A 24,026-nucleotide genomic window follows, 5' to 3' on the forward strand; every position below is an offset into this window, starting at 1 on the left:
AGCTACTTCTCTATTGTGTGAAACTCAAATTGATTTGGTACAATTCGGAGAGCAGTTGTATTAAAACACACATATTCTATGGCTCATTTCCCCCGTTTCCCAATGTGAAAGAATTCACTTTGGATTTTTGCAAATGCAAATGGAGAGTTTTTTCTCTCCCTCTATGTATAAATAGCTATTCTTTGGTGTTTTTATAAGTTTATCTATATATTAATTGTTAAAGTGGCTCAAATAACAATTCTTTAAATATTCCTAACACACAGATTTCAACACATTTGCTCAGAAAAAGAAAAGCATTTGTGGGACCCAACCACATTTCACACTATGAAAACAGTGCATCAGTACTCAGATTTCTTCCTTAATATTTTGCTAAGATAAAAGTGAAATTAAAATGAAATTTTGCACTCTTGTTGTCAACATGTAGAGAAGCCCTCCCTCTGTGCAAGAAAATCATTTATGAACTACAGGACGTCTGTGAGATTCATAGAAGTCCTTATTTTGTTTTTCCTCTCCTACGGAGAGATAAAGAAGGCAAGGGATTCAGTTTGTTATCAAAGAATCCCATGACGATGTGCCTCGGGAAAGTGTGTGGAGATACAGCCTGCTCCTTCTTAGTCGTGGATCTTTTGCGACACATTCAGCCATTGGAAAAATAATTACAGTGACACAGATACATGTTCATTCTTTCATAATTTAAGGAAACAAAGATTTCTTTCTTGTGTATCTTTTGTGTAACCAGAATAGAGGGAAACTAGGAAGGGCCACATTGGGTGGGTCAGTGACCCTGGAGAAAACAGCTTGCATTAATATGGTCTAATCCAATGTAATTAGTCAAATTACAGCACGCCAAGCAGCTTGTCAGGGGCTGTCGGCTTTGGCAGGCACACAAGATGGCCTGGAGTCCCACTGGACAGCAGAGACACCCCAAAGGCTGAGCAGAGCTGCCCTAGTACACTTACTTTTACTCTTCTCTGTCCATTTTTCCTCCATCTTTCTTTCTTGACAAAAACGGGGAGGGCTCTCTCAGCTGCGCTACCGCATTTTCACCTTTCTGAGTTGTCTCCCATAGCCCAGGGCTGTGAGCTTGGCTTCCTGCCTGCCTGCTAAGGTGGATCAAAATGATATGGGGATTCTTAGCACGAGCTACAGAAAGTCAGAGTAATTATATCAGTGCTGCACTCCTCCTACGTGATTTTTATGAGAGAGAGTCAGATGTACGCTGAGTAGCTCCTCTGAGAACCATAGACATAGGTAAGACATTTCCTCATGCCATAGGATTAGCATTAGTAAAAAGATTTAAACTATATAATTACATGAGGATAAAATACAAATTATCTAGCGTACTCAACAGCCAGATTATCATCCTGTGCAAGCCCCGTTCAGCCCCAAGGGGTGAGCCTGGATGACAAAAGGCCCTCATTAGCATAAATTTACAAGCATTCGTGTTCACAGAAGCTGATAAGAACCTGTTCCACCTTTGCTTTGGCCCTGAATGGCTTGTTGTGCTTTTGGCAATGACAGATAAGTCAGGGTAATTCCACTTTATGCCTGAAAAAATGATGCTCTAGATTCTGGCTGCATCCCGAAGGTGTCACCCACGATAATCCTCAAAGAGCGTCCGGCGGAAAGGGGGCTGTGTGTTTTCCAGATGATATACTGCGAATGACAGAAAGAATTATACGAAGGGAGACAAATCTGTAACATATTATTAAGCAATTCCCAGTGAATAACAGGGATAAAAGGATAATGGATGAGGGTGTCGTTATTACCTTGGTGCTGAGGGAAGCGCCAAAGCAAAGGTAGAGAGACAAGATTAATTGAGGACGAGTGAGGCGCTCATTGCTCATCAGGCCCTCTCCTCTAACCACTTGCTCTTTCTCTCTCTCCTCCTCTGTCTCTCCGGCTCTCCATCCTTGTCTCTTTCTTTCTCTTCTTCTCTGTCTTGCTCTGAGCCCCTATCCCTTCCCTCCCACACACCACCAAAAAAAAAAGAAAAAAAAAAAAAAAGAAAAGCGGGATTTAAAGCGATCAGCTTGGCACTCTCAGTGGCAGCCAGAGGAAGCTGGTACCCAGGCCAGGAAGATTTCAGTCATCTTAAGGCTGACAAGTCCCTGAAAAAGTCCCATTAGTGAAGGCTTGCTGAAAGGACCCCATACCAAATGACTGCATCCCTTCTCTCAAGCTCCTTAGTGAAGGCATTCTCAAGCTATTTATCTGGATGATGTGCTCACTAAGTGTGTGTGTGTGTGTGTGTGTGTGGGTATTGGTCTATGCATGTGTGTGTGTGTGTGTGTGTGTGTGTGTGTGTGTGTGTGTGTGTGTGTGTGTGTGTGTGTGTGTGTGTGGGTGGGCAGGTGAGTGCTTGCACATGTTCATATGTTCATTGTCTCCGTTTCCTTACCCATATACATATGCAGATTTTCTTGTGTCTGAAGTACTAAAGTAGGCCTAACAAAGTTTCCACTTCTGCATTCTGTTTTTGTCTCCATTTATGTTTTTCTACAATGCCAATTGCAAGAAGTTACCCACTGGTTATTGCATATTATGGAGATCAGCAGCATTCAAATAGAACTTGATACAGTACAACTGTGTGATGCTCACTGTAGTTGCTTTTCTGCTGGCTTAGGGTCAAGGGGTGAGGAAAATTAAAATGCTCTTGTGATGAGTCAGACGCCTGCTACACAGTACTAGTGTGTGCAAAAAGGTGGGTATTTGTGAGTGTGTCTGGTTGTCCATATGTGTGTACTGAACATATGAATTTGCTTGTATAATTTACTTAGTTTTGACCCTTACATATGATATAATTTTTTAAAATGTAGATCATTGGATAAAACTTTTAGATATGGATTCTTTTCCTTTGCAAGCCAGGCCACCAAATGCATTGTCTCCAATAACTTGGATGCCTTATACAGGCTACAAGTGGCTAAGTGTTGAGTTTTATAAATTTTTGACTTGTGAGCACATTTGAACTCTAAATAACTATGTTTAGTACTTAATGGGGGGTTTAAGCTTTAGCACACACACACACATATATATAGCATGGGTACAGGGCCTTGACTCTTCAAGCAGGTTTTAAAAACCAGGAAAAGAGCTCCTCCCACCTATCCCACCATAGCAGTGTTTAAGACAGCGCTGCAGGGCCTGCTAATGTGCGTGAAATGCTGTTCATGACATAAATGTTATTGACAAACTTGGCTGGACATTTGGGGCAGTGATCTGCCAGCGTGTTTAATGCATATTCATCTCCTTTATCCCACTGGTCTTGCCAGAGCACCCGAGCAGTGTCATCTTGCCACACTCCAGTTACCACCTAAATGTATAGTGACACTGATTATGCAAATCTGTATCTTGTTTTCCCCCAATACCTGCATTAGGATCCTGCTACTTTATTGAAGTTGAGATATGGGTCTAAGAGAGAGAAACCAAGTGCAACGCTGCTTTCCTATAATCTGGGGGAATCTTTCACATTTTCATATTTCTGCACTTCATAACAGTTGTCATATAAAGGAGGATCAGATGAAAAACATGCTTTGATGCTCAGGCACACTTTATTATAAATCTTGGCGGGACCTAAAAAGGATTAGAGCTAAAAGTAAAAGTGCGGATTTGGACATGTCGTGGTCATAGGACTAAGATTTCTGTCTGAACAGCTTTGCAAAGTTAAATGTGCCAACATTCATTTAGTTTTACAGTGTGTAGAACATTTGACTCATTTTTTTTAGGAGGAACAAGGTGCAGTGTGTTCATGTTTATTTACATGATATTTGTATTGTATTATTGGTGTTACTCTTTCAGGTTCTGAATGGGCCTGTTGTGTGTTGGCTCTGGTTAAGTTTACACTTAAATATAATATAACTTATGTATCTCTTCTCACCATGACCCAGTGTACCAAGGTTGATGATGCTCTTCTGCATGGTTGATAGGTGCTCTCTGCTCACCCTGTTACCAGGCTTTATGCCTCCCCTGGCTGCTCCACCTCCTTACAGATTTGGCCCACATTGCCTGGGGTCAGCCATTGAATACAGTATTCGCAGTGTGTGCTGATCCTCCAAATTACCATGTGTGAAATCCATCCCACTCGCTCCTGGGGGAGTAGTCATATCACTCAAAATGGAACTGCCTCTCGTATCCTCCCCTTATTCTTCCCCTTCACTGTTCTCTCTGGCCGCCTGGGACCATGCAGTTGTGAGGCTTTATAGTGGAAGCCTATTAGACAAATCTGAGAAGAATGCAGTGGAGGTGCTATGATACCAGGTTGTCAATGTGCTCCACACTCCCATATAAATATATCAGTCATGCTGGCTTGAGGTCTCACTGAATCATATTATTTTCCTATTTCAGTATAAATGCAATAGCAATGCAATAGGGGGGAAGATTGCATTGTTCCATATGGGAGAAAATTGCATCAGGTTTTAGAGGAACTGCTTCGTTAGATTTATTAATAACGTCTGTCATAGTGCCTAGGCCAATATGGGGTTAAAGCTAGTCGGAAGTCAGATATGATTAGAATCTATTTCCATGCATGAAATGGCTTCCTTTTGCTTTTAAGTATGACGTGTTCCATTTGAGCATCTGTGCGTTATTATATATGAGTTTCAGCCTAAACACCAGTGTCACCTGTGCTTCTCCTCATCTCATCTGTCACAATATTTTCCATCTGTTATGTTGCACAGGCAGAATACAGCCTGCCCTCTGTCAAATCAGGGAAAGAAGAGAATAGGAAGAAAGCAAAGAGAGGACAGAAACGTTAAATTGCATTATGGCTATTATGTGGGAGAGGTATACCTCCCTGCAGCTGGCAGAGCAGCGCATGCGCTCGTGGATCCTAATGAGCCTGCGTGGAGGGACCTGTGTGGAAACAAAAGGCTGCGCTTGTCGGCCATACCAGACCCCTCCACCCACCCCCTCGCCGCTCCCCCAGCCCGGAGCGTGACAGACCAAGAGCAGAGCGCCGGTCCCTTCCTGGTGGCGTGATTAGATTGGGGCCGAAGTCTCCAGCTGGCAGGCCTGTCTGTGACTGGAGGCGGCCGTCCCCAGCGCTTGTCACTGGCTGACACCTCTGACAGGCAGGGGACAGCTTCAGCAGACAGGTTCATTAAATGGCATTTTTTACAGCTGGGCCTCCAAAAATGAGGGCTGGGCTTTGTCAAAGCTCCAAGTCTACAGGGGCCCCTGCTTGTTGGTTTAGACCAAAGCTTTGTTGTTATGACAAATTTTTTGATCTGGGCTGTTTGAAATCAGCTCTTTTTTTCTCCTCTTTAGCCTCTCTTTTGTTGACAGCTAGCCCTTTGGCCTGTACTTTGTCACAGCAGCATAAATGTTCACTTTAGCCAAGCAACAAGGAACAACCATTGCTGAAATATTATTATATGAACAACATCATATCACAGCTACCATATTACAGCAGTTACAATATGTTTCTATCTCTTGGGAACGATGTTGTATCTTGTCACCGCAGCCTGTAAACTGCAGTTTTTATGTATGCTACTTACTGTGTTGTGTGGTTGTAAACTATTATAATATATTTACAACAAAGGATATCATAAACAGAAAATTCAGGAGTCCATTTTATGGCTCCGTGAACATAAATAATAAAATATATGGAAACAAATAAGGGAGCTTAAGCCACTGTAGAATATGACACAAACCATTCAGAAAGTCATGCAATATCTCCATCCATATTCTAATATCAGTATTCCTCCAAAGCCATCAAAGCTCTATAGTACCCTGATGAAGTAAGCTGTTGCACCTCTCCCATGATGGCAATCTGTACGCCTTGCCTTTCAGCATGGCCCTCTGAAGACTACTTCACAAACATCTGGCAGCAGAAAAGGAGGGGGATAAAAGCCACCCTGCCTCCAAGTTTGCTGCTGCTGGCCCTCAGCAGTGTGCTCACATCCCTCCATCTCACCTCCCTTCCTTTTCTATCTCCCCTGCAGTCAGCACACTGCTTCCTCTGGGTCGTGCTGTCTCTATGACAACTGTTTGAGTTGGGGGTTGCAGAGGTGTCAAGCAGGGGCATTACTGGGAGGAGAGCACCAGAGATGCTGCGCTGCACATCCAGCATCTCCACCTAATCCAATTTTAATTGAGCTCCAGAGACTTTGATGTGGCACGGAGGTCGGGCATGAGCTATTCCAGGGAGAAATTAAGGCAGCCCGGCTCGCGCTGCACTCTTCCAGCCTGTCACTATTTTAAATGAGCATTAGCATCGGACCTAACCCAGCTGAACATCTCACTCTGCTTCCCTCCCTCCCTGCTTACTCTGCCTCAATCAACCCCCCACCCCCTCACCCCCCAAACCAACACACACACACACCACTGTACTACAGGGCCTCACCCCTTACTGCCCTGTTGTATCTTTATTCACACACATACACACACACACACTCACTCTGATGTGGCTGTCATATCTGTGTGTAAGAATGTGTGTGATCATAACCTGGGGAGTTGATGAGGTTGCCCCCCCGGCTCCGACTGTTGGACAAAATTGTTAGGTTGGAGTTAAGTGAGACGGAAGGAGGGGAAAAGGTGTGTGAATGGATCATTCTCACCTGTCAGAGATGCCGTCTTGATTTCTCTGTGTGGACCTGCAATCCCAGAGGTGCTGCATACACTAATGATCCTTCCTCTGGTCTCCTCTCTGCTTGGCATGATAGTTTTTATTGATTATTTATGTGTTGTGGACTCAGGGGACAGTTTTTTGGTCTACTTGCCTTCTCTCTGGTGAGGGTTATAGACCTTCTGAAAAAGCGTGAAAGACACAGAGAATGTGCAGAGTGTTAGAACATGTGGGATATAAGTTTGCTGTTTGAAAACAAAGGATAACCTGCCTATATACCTCACAGTGGTATGATACACTGCATCCCAAAACACTGTGTTACAAGTGAAAAATATATGAGCTACCATAGAATGTGATGGATTTTTTCAAGTTTGAATCAAAAATATTTAATCATCACATAAGTTTCAATATAGTTTAAGTATGGAATGGAGTTAGAAAGCATTTGTACTGGCATCAGTAGCCTCATGAGTAGAGCAGTGAGCCTCTGACCGAGCTGGTTGTTTGTTGTTTTGTTTGTTCGTTATATTGACATTCAGCTGAATTGTGACACTCATCCAACATGTCTTAAATTGGTAATTTTTTCTTGATTTGCTCATGTGCTACCTTACCATTAAACATTAAACCGGCAAGCAATGAGTGGTGTTACTTGCAGTCTGTAAAGGACAGAGGTCATTGGCATCAATCATTTCCATAAACCTATTATCCAGTGGCTTTTAAAATGGTTTTGATAATTCCAAGATGCTGGAGAATTTTCTCATTCCAGAGGAAAATGTAATCCCACAGTTGAAATGAAAGTAAATCATATCACCAAAACTGGATTTGAAGTTTTCACATACTAATGAAGATATGTTAGAGATAACGAGACACAATATCACTAATTGCATATACTGTATCTGTTAAGCTCTTTCCTCTCCCTGCCAGGTGTTGGCGTACACTGAGGGTCTGCACGGCAAATGGATGTTCAGCGAGATCCGGGCGGTCTTTTCCAGACGCTACCTCCTGCAGAACACGGCGATGGAGGTCTTTATGGCCAACAGAAGTGAGAGAAAGTGACAATTACGCAGTTTGAATTCATGTTTCTCTTTTTTTTTTCCCTCCGTCACTAAGTGTTGTCTCCTCCTTTCACAGCATCAGTCATGTTCAACTTCCCCGACCAGGCCACAGTGAAGAAAGTCATCTATAGTCTTCCTCGGGTGGGAGTGGGCACCAGCTATGGCCTCCCACAAGCCAGGTGGGTAATCACTTTTACTTACCGTAGTGCTTAGACTGCTGTGTTTTTCTTCATTGCCGGGTTAAAGGAATTTACAGAAGATTGTACATCCAGTGTCCACAATGTTTATCTGATGGGGAAGCCTGTGTGGCTCAGTCTGCAGCAGAGGCATTTCAAGTCCCATTGCTCCAGTCATTGAAGTGAATGTGCATTGACCCTGACTGAACTGACCTAATTCTCTGACAGAGGACTCTATACAGCAGTGCTGCAGCCAGGCCACTGACCACAACCAAAGCCGCAGAGTCCCTTTACACCCTGATACTGCTAACAGGCCTGTTTATAACACTGCTGCAAAACAAGCACTTTTCTTCAAGTTTTTCTTTTTTTAATTGAGTGTATATAAAGTACCCATTTAAATATATTTAATTAAAATTAATGTGCACTTGAATTGCTTTATGCTTTAGGTAAGTGGTTTTCAAAGTGGGGTCCGTGAAGGCTAGGGGTCAGGGGTCCTCAGCAAAATGAAGAGTAGTTTAGTTTCACAATAATAATAATTTCTTTGGAAATTGCTTCTGGACAAAAAAAGTATGCATGATTATTTTTTAATCTCACCACTTTGAATTTATTTGTCCATGTTAAAGTATGACATATGAACATTAAAATATCTTTCTCTAGCAGGATCACTTTGATAAAATCACTTAAAAAGGTCCACAGCTTAATGAGAGTCAACTTGGGTGTCCAAAAGACAAAGTTTGAAAACCCTATCTTAGATGATAGAGTTGGATCCGTTGGAATCAAAATTGCTGAACACTGAATATCATTAACATGGTACTGACCATTTGTTCTCTTCTGTGTAGCTTGACATTTTGTGTGAAATGCATCAGTGTGGATTCATTGATTCTTTGCACGTTTGTTCCAAAAATGAACCAGGGCTGGGTATTAGCTGCCAAATGCCAGCTTTCATCTACCAGTTTATTGTGATGTAATCACTCAATTTAAGTTCCCCTGTACATCTATATATGCTCTTTTGGTTTTTCTTGGTTTGTTAAAATATCAGTAACTAACTCCAACCTCCTGTTCTCTGTTTTGTGTTTTATTACTGTTTTCGGTTAAAATATATTTTCCAGGCGCATCTCCCTAGCCACCCCTCGGCAGCTTTTCAAATCCTCCAACATGACCCAGCGCTGGCAGAGGAGAGAGATCTCCAACTTTGAGTACCTCATGTTCCTAAACACCATCGCAGGTAAGACTCCATCCTTCACTCACGTTCAGATTTTTTTTTTTTTTTTTTTTTTGACCCACAACCACAACTCTACTCACAACATTTGTAAGTTAGAAGTAGCTGAAGTTATGGAAGTAGGGCATTCACTGAGTTTTCTTACCTCTTCATACCCATCAGTTACATAGATAGATTGTGATTTGTTTGCTTCCTTTTCCAGGCAAAATTTATAACCAGTGAAAATATTAAACTTTAATGCATAATCTATGTGTATTTTTTCACCATTAGAGTCTTATGAATTTTTGTTCAGCTATCATGATCAATAAATGTTTCGTGTCAGCGGCGCTCGAAACATATAAGCACCCACAGGTATGTCGTATTTGTTTAAGAATTCATGGTATCCTTAAGCGATACTCAACGCAGTACACTTCACTGTTCATGTGCGTCTGCTGTTTGAAGCAGGGAGCAGGCCCAGCAGATTTTGCTCGATAATTAGTGCCTGGCTTTGTGAGAGTGTACACGTGTGTGTCTGTGGAGTTGAGGGGTTTCTATTGTCGACTCTCTGATCTGAACTGCAACTAACAGCGAAGGCGAGAGCGACTGCACGCTGCTCTCCTCTGAGAGGTGTCATCCTCTCTCTCACTGCATATTCATGCATATTTATATTTAGCTCATGCTTGAGTTCGATACATTATTGTCAGCTAATTAGATGTAAGGCAGACAGAAAAACATGCCCAAAATTCATTAAAAATCCCTGGTAATGACCTGGGCTGACAGGGATGTCAGAATAGTGTGGGGCGGCAGACAGGCGGGGGGTGAGGTGCTGGGGAGAGGTGTGAACGGGAAGTGGTCTTCTAATTAAACACTATTCCACTGTTATTAACATCCTGCCACCCCAACTCAGGCCTTAGCACTGGTAGGTCTAGCCGCACCACCACCACCCCCATCTCATCCTCCACACTCAACCCACTGCTTCCTTTCGCCTGTGTGGCATTAACCTGTATAATTATGCTCTCCAGCTTCTCCATTTCCCTGGCTACTCGATAGAAACCCTCTCACTGACTTGCTTGTCAGAGGTTATCACTGGCCCAGCTAGATTTATATACTCTAATGCCAACATGCTTCACTCCAAGGCACAGGTGCTAGATTGGTTAAAGACAGTAATATCTTGTGAGTTACCATTAAAAGCCTGTTCTGGTACACTAAAACACAGGTTTAAAAAGAGCTGGATGATGTCTACATAAAAGAATAATGTTAATACATGGAAGGATTTGTTAGCTGTTTAACTACATTGCATAATTTTGTGTAATAATGCATGAGCACACATTAAGATGTGATAAAGTGGCTTTTAGTTCACTCGGAAAACTTATATTTTACTGTGAATGAGTGCTGTCTACACTTGACACTGGTTTGAATGGAAATCATACTAACACATTAAATGCATGAATCAAAAATCTGTCCATCAAAGGAGTGCTTGTGAGCTGAATTAACTTATTTTCCCGTAAACACCCCTAGGTCATGATGGAAACTGAATTAACAATTCATGCTCATGCTATCTACTGTGAAAACTTGAATGTAAAGATAACCCTCAGGGGCAAACAAGCAGGAGCAGATTTGTCTCAGTACAGGAAAGGCCTCAAGTAGAAATGCCTCACACAGACTGCTGTTACTCATGCTAGGCCGAATAATAATAATAAAGTTAAACATAGTCTTGCATTCCTGTGTGGAATCAAAATGTTTTATTAGAATGAGTTCAGGTTAAGATCTTCAGCCAAGGTAGGACTGATCAATTGTACACATACACACACAAAAAATCATATCAGATTTGGTAACCCTGGTAACTATGGTCAGTATGAAAGAGTGAAATCATCCAAATATATTGGCAAACAGCTAAAATATCTATAATAAGGCTCAGTGGCATTTTTTATGTACTCACCTATTTATGCTAGACCCTTTCTTTCTCTGACGGCCTCAAAAACATAATTGAATGATCAGATTGTACCACTATCAAAAATGAGTCCCTTTGTAATGATGCAATAATCTGTAACTTACGTATTTTTCTGTATTTTTTTTTGTTTAACCTGGAAAACACATAAATTTATTTTCTAACATTTTTAAAAACTGGGCCATTTGAACTACTGGACCAAACCATTTTACAAAATTGGGTGTAGTTGATGTAGAGTTGAGACAAATCTCTATGACTCCACAAAAACATTACACAAATAAAGTAACTCTAAATAGAGTAGCGGCTTGGCACAGTGTTTTTACCCTTAAGAGAACTGATCGAAGATTTATTGGCCTGCCCTTGGCCAAAACAACAAGATAAGTGAATTATTATTGTGTTTGTGTTTTTTCCCCCTTTCAGGAGATGAACATCAAAAAAGTAACAGCTTCGTATTTTGTGGTGTGTTGGATGATAGTTGCAAAATTTTGGTTCTTCAGGGCTATAGTACAAAGCAAGACTGTTGGAAAAGACTTTGATCCATGGTAAAAGATGCAACATCATGATACAGATGATCATTTGAACAATGGTAAAGAATGGAAAAGCTTGTTTTTAAGTTTTTATTTTATAGAGCTGCGGTTATGTCAGTGTTTTTAGGCTACTGCAAAAGGTGCATCCTTCACATTAGTTGTCAAAATGACTTTGATGTACATTTCATGTCAGATTTCACAAGCAGCAGGCAGGCATATTGAGAATGTATACTGATGTGGTTGTTTACTGACTGACTTTATGTTTTGGAATGCTATAGCAACCCATTCCCATGGATTACAACTGGCCACCATCTTACCTTACAACTGCTAAATCAGTGTCATCTCCAAAAGTAAATTAGAGAGAATTTGTGGCAACATGGTATGCTGAAGACATGCAGTGGGCTGTATGATTATTTTTCTCACGGATGGATTTACTTTGGCGCGCTTTAACATCTGAAATCCATATTCCCACTGCTGGAGTAGAGGAGGAAATTCACATCTGGCCAATCAGCAGATCAGTCTAGCAGTGACATTTCAGGCGTGGTGTCATGGCCTCCAAAGAATCTATATCTCTCTAATTACATCCACATCCCACAACATAAAGACGCGTATGTTCTCCATAAAGTTAGAAACCATCTCCACAGGCCTTTTATAACCCCACCATTCAATAGTACAGTACACACAGCAGGTGGAGACATGCGGAACACACTAAACATTTTCATAGAGCGGAGTGAGCTCTCTATTAGTGGATGTGTTGCCCTGGCAGACGCCCTGCGAGACAGGAAGTGGGGCCTGATTGAGGGCTGTGAGATTCGAGGCTTGTTGGAATGTTGCATGCTGGGTCCCCAAAGTAACTGAAGCCTTGTGTGTACTCTGCCCTGCCTTCACCCCCTCTGTTCCCTTCCAACCCTTCATCACTCACAGATTTCTGTCTGCTGTGTCTGTCTAGGGAGAACTTACAATGACCTGAACCAGTACCCGGTCTTTCCCTGGGTCCTCACCAACTACGACTCCGAGGAGCTGGACCTGACCTTGCCAGGGAACTTCAGAGATCTCTCAAAGGTACTAAGTCATCTTGCCATGTGCCTTAGGATGACTTAGAGAGAGGGGCAAGAAGGGGCAGCCAGCTCTGACGGCAGGGGGATTTCCTTATTAAGTCCCAGACTGTAAAAGAATACCATATTCAATGGGAAATAATGCAGACATCGTGTGCACAGTCTGAACTCTTGAGGTGGAATGCAGAAAGTGGAAAATGCTGATGGTATAACATCCTGAGTTGCACTGGGGATACCATCTCTAAGTGTGTCCCTGAAATTATTTGGTGCTGTCTAGTCTCAGCTCATAAACAGTTGCCTCAATAAAAGTGGCTTCAGCAGTTTCACAATTAGAGGATTGCCTTTACCTTTTATTGTCATGTGCACAATGCGTTGTAATCACTATAATAATCATAGTTAATCACTATTTCATTTTATAATCTTTGATGAATCATCTTAGCCAATGATATTTAGCATTACTTCAGTAGCACAGCTCTACAGAGGCAGTCTGTAGTTCCCAATAAGAGTTCTCTCTAAGAACTATGTGTGGAGATGTGGAGATTGACAAGTGGTTGTGGATGCTGGTGAGATAAGCGAGCGATACAGCTGTGCTTATTGGCTGTCCTTCAGGAACCCACCTACTTTGAGAAATAAACCTTCACCTCCTTGCAGTTAATACGTCCAGAGCAGAAGCAAATAAGTTTTGAATAAAGACAATAACACAAACGCTATGTTTGCCACCAACATAACAGCCTCAAAATGGATGTTTTCCAGTTCAAAGTATTGCCCATATTTGGAACGTCTTGTTCCCACCCACGTTTAGCCTAAATCTCCAACAGAAGACTTCAGTCATTCCAAGCATAGCAAAGAGAACAACTGGAGTTGAGTCAATGACAAAAGAACACAAATCAAATAGTATTTAGCCATGAAAAAGTACACCTTTGGCATGCCTTTATACTGTAGCTGTTCATTTTTTTCCCAATGTCCTGCTAAAGTAATTTATGTTTCTAAACGGATACTGCATGAAATAGACTTTTCTGAGTCTGGATGAACTTGAAACTGGTAAGAGCAGGTCATGCAAGCAGTGTTGCAGGAATTAAGGACATTGGAAGGGTTATAAAAATGATGGGTCAAAAATGCATCAAGCTGTGCAGTGGACAGTCTCCTGCAAATGCTGCCAAATCACAAGGGCTCATATGCGGTGACATTAATGCTCCACAGCTCTGTGAGATAAAGTTCAATGTTATGCTTGCTCTGTCTTTGACTGAAGAGGATAGAGGCAGCAGATAACTCTACCACAAACAGTGGCCTGGTTTACCACCCCCTCGCTCTCTCTCTCTCTCTCTCTCTCTCTCTCTCTCTCTCTCTCTCTCTCTCTCTCTCGGTCTCTCTCTTTCTCACACACTGCAGCTCACAGGCTCACTGACCTGAAAACAGTCGCATTCCTGTCTGAGCTTTCTCTCTCACTCACTTTATCGCTCCCTCATTCCCCTTGTTTCTCTCAAAGCGCCGACACTCTGACTCAGGGCTTCACTTGGCAATCGCAGTTCTCAACAGTTTGTATCAATTTTCAGTTTCTCAAGACATATGTGTGCTGCATTTTATAGTAGGAGGAAAAAAAGAATATAGAAATAAAAAAAAAACAACAACAGTAATAATAGTAATAAGTTATTGTGGAACAGTCAAAGAATCACGGTCAAGTTATATTGAATGTCGTGAATTAACAGAATGCATTCCCGCTCTGCTGCACTTCGTCATACTGACGTGTCCCTGGAGCATTTTGGACAAACATCTCTCTTGTGTCTCTTGCCGACATCTCGGTCCTTGTCTGCTTTTGGCGGCTCCAGCCTGTGGAGATCCAGGTGGGCTGAGGGAGAGAGGGGTGGGGGTGTGGTGTGGTGCAGTGAGCGGGGCTGAGCCATGTGCAACCCTCTTGCCCTGGGGAGACAGTTATATATTGTAATGTATTCCAGTGACATCCTCTCATGCTGTTTACAGGGCTGAGCTGCCTTCATTAGCATGAGTTCACAGGCCCGTGTCTCCTGACAGTTGTCCTTGGAACCCCGGGGCTCTTACCTCCAAAAGTTCACAGCTAGTGTTGCAGGGAGGGACAGTGGCCCCCACACTTCTCCTCTCCGCTTGGTCTGCCCTTTTGTTCAATTATGGATCAGAGCTGGCTGCACAATCTCCAGAGACCTGCTTATTTTGTATTAGGGATGTGTTTGTGTGTGTGTGTTGGTGTGAAAGTGTGAGGATGTGCAAATGCAAGTGACAGAGCGTGTGTGTGTGTTTGTTTAAAGTCTATGTCCTATGAGTGTGGCTGTGACTGTGTGTGTGTGTGTGTGAGTGTATAAGTAAGGTATGTGTGTATGCCATGGTGTAGTGGCTGTAGAGTATTTAGTTTATTTACTCCATACATTTTAACTTAGTTTGAGTGCTTTTTTAATTTGTATTTTTTACTGGCAAACATTACCCGCCACCTCATATAATATAATCTCCCTAATGCTCAGTGAGCTACAACATAACTTAAATGAAGTGGGGAGCATTAAAACATCACTCAGCAACACTCAGGTGCGGCGAGGTGCTGTAGGTTAATACACAGGTTAATACACTGGAATAAATTTACAGATTGTTATTAATACACCTGGATCACCTGCAAATAATCCCATGGTGGCACTAAAGAGGATTTGGGAGCATGTTTTTCTCCACATGCTTATGCCGTGCTCCACATGTTAGATTCATACCAGAAAGCTACCTGTCAATTTCAGGTTACTGCCACTTATGGGCAGGCATTGTTTGAAACTGCTGAAGTGTGATGCTGATATGCCAAATAATTTCCTTCCTAACTTACACACCCACAATTACCTGCTGGTTGGGTATTCAGTCAGCTGTGAGAAATGCAACTGAACACTGCGCGCCCTGCCTCGGGGCCACACTTCTGCATATTTTGATGTCAGATATGTTCATGTGGTGAAGTGTTTCATTACATTCTAATGATTATTTCTTGACTGATTGACAATCGGGTGATAGAAAGGGGAAGCTAATCTTCCTCATAGCTGTTGAATGATGTGATGGAAATTCATATAATTGCATAAGAAGGCAAACGGACTAGATAAGGTTGAACAATGTACTTCTGCAACCGTTGACTAAAAATCATTAGATGGGTAATTTGCAGAATATCTTTTGAGGAGAAAAAACTAAACCACGAAGTAACGGCAAGCAAGTCACTCATCCCCTGTGTCTTTACTCAAATTTTCTATTCACATAAAGAGAGTAAAATATTACTGATGATAATGATTTCCTTCAGAAGATATCTTTTTAGTGAAGTTTGAAGGAGATGTGCTGAGAGAGAAGCTGTACTATTTTATTGTGGTTTCCTCCCTTTCAAAATTTCTGCTGTAGTGATTGTGAAAGCTGGGGATCTCTAAGAGGTGCACTCTGGGTAATGCAGACAGAGCTTGACTGCTATAAAGACCCTTCCGTGCGTTCTCTCCATAATGGAGGCTTCTTCACCCCCACTTCCAGTCCAGTAAGGCTGTTTGGGAACACATCTGCTTTGTTTTGACTTAGAGGAACTTGATTGCATTAGACTGGAGCTGCATGCAGCCCTGCCTCTGACGAGGCGAGCAAAAACGAGTGCGACTTCTCCTGACAGAGCACCATAGCAACATACTGTAATGTAATTTCCTTTGAAATATAAAATGCAATATGCGTCTCCTTGGGAGGTAGCTAAGATATAACCAAACAAATGGAGGCACTCTCTCCACACTCACTCACCAATGTTCACTGTCATCTGCTGCATCTTTGGAGTTAGACACCAAAAATGATCCTAATTGGATCCGATGCCAAATCTTAAGTTTGATCATAGTTTGTTTATTTGTGTGGGTGTATTTCACTGGGTCAGGTGTTATCCAGGGAAATGATCTCAGACGGGAGCGTGGAACTGTCTAGACCAGTTGTTGTTATTGTGTTGCATGTGTGATTAGCATGATGTACAATGCACTGAGTAGGAAAATGGTGATTATTCTCTGCTGGGTAGAGCCAAGCATAGCCTGGTTTAGGCTTAGGCAACCCATCATCTATGGATAACGAGTATGAAAGGATTAAAGGCACTTGGAAGACCATTATTGTCACTGAAGTGCTTATGCTATGTTATTGTAAATGGCTGTTTTTTTTTCTCCCTAAATAGCTAAGCATTCATAAATGCCACATATTTTTTAGGCTGAGCCTTGATTTTAATAGTGAGACTATTTTTGAAGAATTGCACACCAACAGTTGTAGAATCTAGGTGCTATTTAACTAAAAAATTTAACTTGACAATCTGACTAAGCTATGTTCCATATTTATGTTGTTGTACAGCCAAGGCAGCCTGGTCAAGGTTTGTGGAGAGTTACAGGCTTTTGGACTAACTTGGAAGTAGCCTTCCCGTTTTGTTTATGCTTGAACTTTCCATGGAGCAACAGTCTGGGAACTACATTATGCCAAGCTTTCATGTTCATGTAGATGGGAGTACATTCACCGCACTAGCATGCTGTGGAAATAGTGTTGCCTTCAAACTTCACCTTTTCAAGGCTACCAATGGTCAGTTCACTATATTTTCACCAGGCTTCTTTTTTGGGGGGTGCTTCATCTTGCTGTTTAGTTGAAAAGAATTTACTTTATTCTGTGACATTTATGTTTGAGGCCAAGGCCAAGGACAGTGTCGAAGAAAGGACAATTCACCTTGCTCTGAGTTAGTGAATTAGATCTTAAGATGAAGCATTCAGTCAAAACAAAAGCTCTGAAAGAAAATCAAAAAGGAAAACAGGACAGCGGAAAACTGTTTTAAATTACCCCCCTTACATTTACCACTATCTTCAGACTTATTTTTTTTTTTTTTTCTTTCATAAATTTGATTTGCTTCATTGTTTGTGTCAATGCAGCTATTTACTCACTTGGGAAATGACTAGTTAGCAACTTTAGCTTTAGGCTTACTTTATTCTTTGTTATTTTTGTCAGATGTTCTGCACAAACTTTGAACAGAGCTTTTTTTTTTACATGCCAGTGTTTTTGATGTGCCCCTCCAAAAGATGCAGTGGGACAGACTTTGACTGATTCCACAACTTGAGCAGTGTTGAACGATGTGCCAGGTGTGATTTCCCTTTAAGATGATTGCCGACAACAGTCAAGTACAAAGGAAAAACTTTTACAAAGATGTTGTAGGTGAACTCCTAAAAGTTTTGCCATGCAGCTGTTATAATTATCCCTGTTCACCAACCACACAAGCTCTCTAGGAAAAATAAACAACAGCTCTCTTCTTTGTAACACTGCACTAAACCATCAGACAGATGTATCTTATTATATTCATGCTTGAATGTACAAGTTAGCCACTGGGAAAACCATTAAATTTGTTTCATTGTAATCAAATAAAATACAAAAAATTCCAGGAAATAACTTGGTTTTAATCCCTACCCTGCATAGCCAGGTGGTTCATCTACATAGAAGAACTGTTGGTGCTTAGCAAGAGGGGAATAAAAGAGCGTGAATGATAGGTTGATGACAATGGGACAATGTCTCGATTTGCATGTGTTCAAAATTTTAAATTGAAATCAGTAATGTTAGTCTGTAAAAAGACTTGAGGATTTATCATGCAACACTTTGGACTAGCTTGAAAATAGAAAACATTACTTTCGGACATGACTTTGCCTGTTATCCTTGTACCGTGGAGTTAAATTTGGGAAATAAAACATTTAATAACTCAAAAACTTACCCATCAGCTGTTTTATGAAAAGTGGCTCAGATACTTGTGACTTGGACCTTCTACTGATTTCTCCCATACTCTCATTTATATTACCTGGAACTTTCTTTTTTTATTCCTCCCTTACTTTCACATGTGTTACCTGGACCTTTCATGCAGCTAAAACCTGAACTAGTTTCCCTAGCTGCGGTTTTACAGAGTGTGAGACGTCTTGTGGCTTGCACCCCAATCCAGCTGGGCCAAGACGTCACATGCGAGGCTATTATCACCCCGTAAATCTATGCAGATCTCAATAAACTTCTCTTTCAGTCTATTCAATTGTGCTAACACCGATGTGGACCGCCATTAAATTGTGAGGAAGAACAAAATAAATAGCTCAAGAAGAAATGGACATTTATTGAGAGGTTTGACTCCTCAGGCATGTGTACTGTGCCACACATGAACATGGTCATTATATTAAAAATGACCAAAAGTGTCTGTTTGATCTACCAAAGTTGCACAAAAAATGCTCGCAGCCAAAGCAATATATGCAATTTTAATAATGTTAGATGAAAGTGGCTTTATTTTTAGCCAATTGTAAATTGAAGGGTTTGTTGATTTCTCATGACTCCTGTGGTAAATGCAGAACATGGCTGCCACGCAGCCAGAACTACAGCATTCAGATACCAAGCCTGCCATTGATTACATTACCAGCCTCCCTTCCCCCTCTGTCACCAACTCAGTGGTACTGAGTATATTAATATTGACTGCCAATATAGCTCTAAGGCTCTTATATTGGACAGGGTGATTGAAAAGGCAGAAAAAGCAATTTTTTCACCACTAAACGTATGTTTAATGGGAGTAATTCTGCTGCCTTAAGAACACATGAAAATGAAACAGCTGCCAAAGGGCAAGAGCCCAGCCATGGTGTCAGTGCAATATTGAACTGATTACTGAGACTGTGGTTAAATAATGACCCATGCCATCCAATATCTGGCTAACTATGGACTATTGGATGGATGTCAGATAAACAAAGCATTGATGTTTGTTTTTATTTATTTTCAGCATAATTAGACAGCTGTTCTTTAAAAGGAGAACATATCCTGGTGCAGATAGATAAAAGAGCTGCTATGACTTCTGACAGTTTCAGTCTTTTCACACAATATTTTCATTCATCATTTAGCATTTCAGAGAAGTCATGCTGACCATCTGTTTTATATTGTTCAAAAGCTGGTTCTTGTTCTTTGTCCTTACATTGTGATACTGGGATCCCAAAACAGGAACAAAAAAGTGTTTCTCTCTACCACTGAGGAGGGTATGAGGAGGGTATTCATGTAAACACAGTGATAAGGTTCAGAACTTGCATCTGTGTCTGTGTTTTTGTGAGCTTTCACTTATTTTGAAGCTAATACAATCGGAGACAGCCAGTCAGATTTGTTCCGGTGACTCCCATCAGCAGTGCCCAGTAGCTCAGAAGGACCCTGAACACAGAGGGGGGGGAGAAGTGCTGAGCACAGCATTTGGATGGGTGCGTGTGTTGGGTGTAAATCAGGTTAGCCAGGGTTAATCCACATGGATTACCCACAACATTTAGCAGGAGACGTTCATATCTCCTCTTTCCTTACTGAGCGCTCCATCTTGCTCACCTCCTCCATATGACCCCTATAAATTTCAATTGGGAGACAGGGCAACAGGAACTTTTTAGGGTTCGAGAGAATAATGTGGTCTGACAGACAAATCCCAGAGTAAAGCTCCCCCGTCTGCCCTGTAGTCTCCCTCAGTCTGCAAGCTGGCCTCTCCACATGTAGCCTAATGGGGCCCTGCTAAAACTCTGCATGCTGTGAACTATTTAGATCACTCAACACACAGGTATAGACAAGCACAAACTATATGCTCCCTTAAACATGTCCCAGCAAAAGATTGTCATATGCTAATTAAAGCAAATGCCCAGTGCTGCTTAATTGCATGATGTAGTGTAAAATAAAACTTTCAATATAACCTTGTATTCCCTTATCTTAGCCTCTGAGTTTTGGGAGTTTTGCACTTTGGCCACTTCACCCAATATATGATGAGAGGATTTTCACAAAATGGTATCATTGCCTCGGGTAGAAAGCTCTGTCCAAAGCTCAAAAGCTTAATATACTGCATGCTAACATTTCAGCATGAAGTAAATTAAGCAATTGTTGAGTAAAAGTGAGAAAATGAGAACCTGTTGCAGCTCTAAGGCTGAGTGGTTAGTTCCTTTTAATAATGCATTTAAATGTGCCAGGTTTGTTCAGGGGATTAGTAAACTAGGGATACAGTTTTGAAAAAAGAATGCACGTCTTGCACTTGTTTTGTAACATGTCTTGTTTTGTTTATTTCCTGTCAACACAGGAAGTAAACTGGGGTAGCCTGACATCTCACCTTTTTTGTGCTATTAATTTGTATTGTATTATGCTAATGATGAAAATTGAGATTTTGTTTTCACAAGTTATAGTTACAGAGAAAGTAAAGTACAGAAACAGACAGACAGATTGAAGAAAAGTGTTTTTGGGCTGCTTTGAGTCGAAGTTATTTTATTTTATTTTATTTTATTTTATTGAACTCAAATCAGCATAATGAGCCTATAACCTTTCTTTTACATATGTGGGTGCATAAGGAATGCACTACATCATTGCAATAGCTGAACCTTTTGTATCCATGTTTTCCTCTCAGCCTGTTGGTGCCCTGAATCCGAAGCGTGCAGCGTTCTATGCCGAACGCTATGAGTCATGGGAAGATGACCAAACTCCACCTTATCACTATAACTCCCACTACTCCACTGCTGCCTCCACCCTGCAGTGGCTCATCAGGATAGTGAGTAACATTATTCAATTATGCGCTGTGCTCAAAATACTGGAATTCAAAGTCAAAAACACAGAACACCTAAGAAACTCTTTCAATTTTGAGTCTGCTTTAAGTTGATTGTCACTTGTCAAACTTGATGATGCTGTTCCTTTGAGGTCTGCTGGCTTCTGCACAGGAAACGGCTCAACATCTCAATTTGGCTGGTTCTGAGTTAGACCAATGCCGCTCAGAAAACACATTTCACAGGCCAGTAAACTGGCATATGTGAACTAAATAAAGAGTGGCTGGGTAATGATTTACAGAGGCTGCTGTGACAGGTTTATGTGTTTCAGGCAACCCAGTGAGCGCTGGGAGACATGTCGATCAAGGTTACTGAGCACTGTCCTCATTTACTCTGGAGGAGAAGGAGGAGGCGCGTGCACTCTAACCCAGCCTGCTCCCCACAAGGCAGACCCTTACAACCTGCACAGCTTCTTGGAGTTGAGGCACATTTGATTTTGAAGTCAGCTTATTAATTTGAAAGAGCTTGATGGGGAGTTTGCACTGTAGTTCCCCTTCCCCCTCATTAGTAGAAGGAGCTGATGAATTGAGGGAGTTCCCTTGACAGTAGTTAGACTTGCCTCCACGGGTTTGTTCCCACAATCCCTTTCTTCCTATGGTGAGTGATCTATCTGCCCCATGCTCGCCATCTCAGGTTGAGAACACCAAATTTGAGCCAATTACCATTATGGTTTACTGTATTCAGGAAGAGCACTAATTAATTCTCCCTCAGGCATGGATAGAGTAAATGAGTGAAAGATCTCCACAGAGATTCTGGCATAGAAAAGACTAAACAACGAAATGATGCTGCAAATTGTGATTACTCGCTTTAAGTCAGAAGACCCTATATATTTTGAATATGTGGCATGGTAATCCTGTAAATACAATCCTTACAGTAGCTCTTACATTGTGATTATATTTGATAAATATCAAGATGATGGAAAAGCAAATGGTGATTTAAATTTGAGATGAGAACTTTGTCTCTTTGTCTAATGTGTTTCCTCCCAGGAACCCTTGACTACGTTCTTCCTCAGTGTCAATAACAACAAATTTGACCATCCTGACCGCACCTTTTCAGCCATCGCCCGCTCCTGGAGGAACTGTCAGAGAGACACCTCTGATGTGAAGGTGAGAAGCAAAGTGCACGGTGTGATGTTATATGGCTACACCTTTTTTTTTTTTTTTTTTTTTTTTATAAACTGGGAATAATATTTATACTCCAAAACAAGTGGAAGTAATAAAACATCTATTCTGTGATGACTCTTTATTACCTATTCCATATCTCCTCTGTATTACCTTTTTTGCAAGGTGCACTTGAGAGTTTGTGGGTGTTATGTATCCAATTCAAACTCTCCTGATATTGAATATAATCACATATTACAGGGCAGACCCATCAGTGTAATTGCAATTCGATGTATAACTTGGTTTCAGGTAATGCTATATCCAGATCCTCCCCATGCGTGCTCCTCTCCTCAGCTGGTGTACATCTACACCAATGCAAAAGTATATACAATGAATTATAAATGCCTCATTCAAACGGTGGATCAGGGGGACCCACAGTACAGAGGCATACCCTAAGCACTTAGAAATATATATTTGATTTTACTCTCATGGAAAACAAACATTTTTAAAAATAGAGAGAGAGATCTTGCATCTGTACATGTATGTAGTAGCGAATTTGAACAAAGGCTGTGTCTGGGAGAGAGACAAAGCCCTCCCTCTGCAAACCCACAGAGCAGTCACCGAAAACGCTGAACCCTGCTGATTCGCCTCCATTTTAGCCCACTGCATAACACGCATCAGGAATATGCACTGACCTCAAAGTGTCATATATTTCTAGCACACCCTGCATCGGGTAGTGTTGCCCTAGGCAATTAATAAAGCATTAATGACAAAAGCTATTTAAAATGTAGTCTTTTATGTACGGACAGGGCTTTTACTTGCCAGGACCTAGGGGAGAGCAGCCAACAATCTTTGTGAGGCAGAGGCAGAAAGCTGCAAGCTAGCTAGCAGATGAATAGTCAAACGCCACCCTGTTAACAAATACAGGCTACTTTAAACCACTTGTATGTCTGCATGCATTTGTTTTTACACACATAGGATGGCTACTGATCTATTACTGAAATGGAGAGGCACCGTACTGAGGGAGACTATGCCGGAGCACTAACAGTAGTTCATAATGTATTAGAAGCAAGGAAATATTAGGCAAGAGCTTGTTTGGTTCACCTATGGTGCATTAAGGGCAAACTATGAAGCAATGCCACTATTATGACTAATCAGATTATAACATCCCTGTGTTATGAGATCCATTTCTTTTGAAACTAGGTAGAAAAGGGGAATTTTAGAATGTAGTTTTATATTGTTCAATATTGTCCTCTCTAACAAAAAATAATAAAAAAACAAAAAAGAGAACCACACAGACTTCCAGGCATGAGAGACAAAGGCAGGCAAACATATAGACACACACACACACGGACACATGAGCAGCATGCGCAGCCACCGTGTAGCAACTGTGACCGAGCGGAGAGTCCAGGGTTAAGGTCAGCTTCGGCCCAGTGTGGTGACTGGGCCATCAGACTTCTGATTAAAAGGCAGCTTGTTTTTACCAGGGTCTCTCCTTCATTAACCCCAACCTCCTTCTGCAATAATGACGACAAGACCAGGGGAGGCAGAACCCCTGATGGGGATGACCTCCTAAAAGAGCAAGTCAAATGGAAACAACCCTGCACCGACCAGGGCCTCACCTCCTCAACCACCCCATCATTAATGTGCATCCATAGCTCCCATTTATTCCTGCGGATATGTGCTTGTATGCACCCGCTTAAGTGTTAAGCAGGCACAGCCACCCATTGGGGAAGAGAAGCAGACTTTTCTTGAATTACTGGGCACGCACACACAGACACACACACACACATGCATGGGCACAAAAACTGCCACCATGCTGT

General features: G+C 41.6%; 1 protein-coding gene across 1 annotated transcript in view; it reads left to right on the top strand.

The window, feature by feature from the left end:
- nbeab (neurobeachin b) overlaps positions 1-24,026 on the top strand; it is a 138,068-nt gene that overhangs the window by 89,738 nt on the left and 24,304 nt on the right. The window contains exons 30-35 of the mRNA XM_030067259.1: positions 7,484-7,601; positions 7,691-7,793; positions 8,900-9,015; positions 12,413-12,525; positions 20,911-21,051; positions 22,090-22,209. Coding sequence (XP_029923119.1) covers positions 7,484-7,601; positions 7,691-7,793; positions 8,900-9,015; positions 12,413-12,525; positions 20,911-21,051; positions 22,090-22,209 — 711 coding nt within the window. The remainder of the gene's footprint in view (positions 1-7,483; positions 7,602-7,690; positions 7,794-8,899; positions 9,016-12,412; positions 12,526-20,910; positions 21,052-22,089; positions 22,210-24,026) is intronic.

This window comes from Myripristis murdjan, chromosome 13 (assembly GCF_902150065.1).
Source record: "Myripristis murdjan chromosome 13, fMyrMur1.1, whole genome shotgun sequence".
NCBI lineage: Eukaryota > Metazoa > Chordata > Actinopteri > Holocentriformes > Holocentridae > Myripristis > Myripristis murdjan.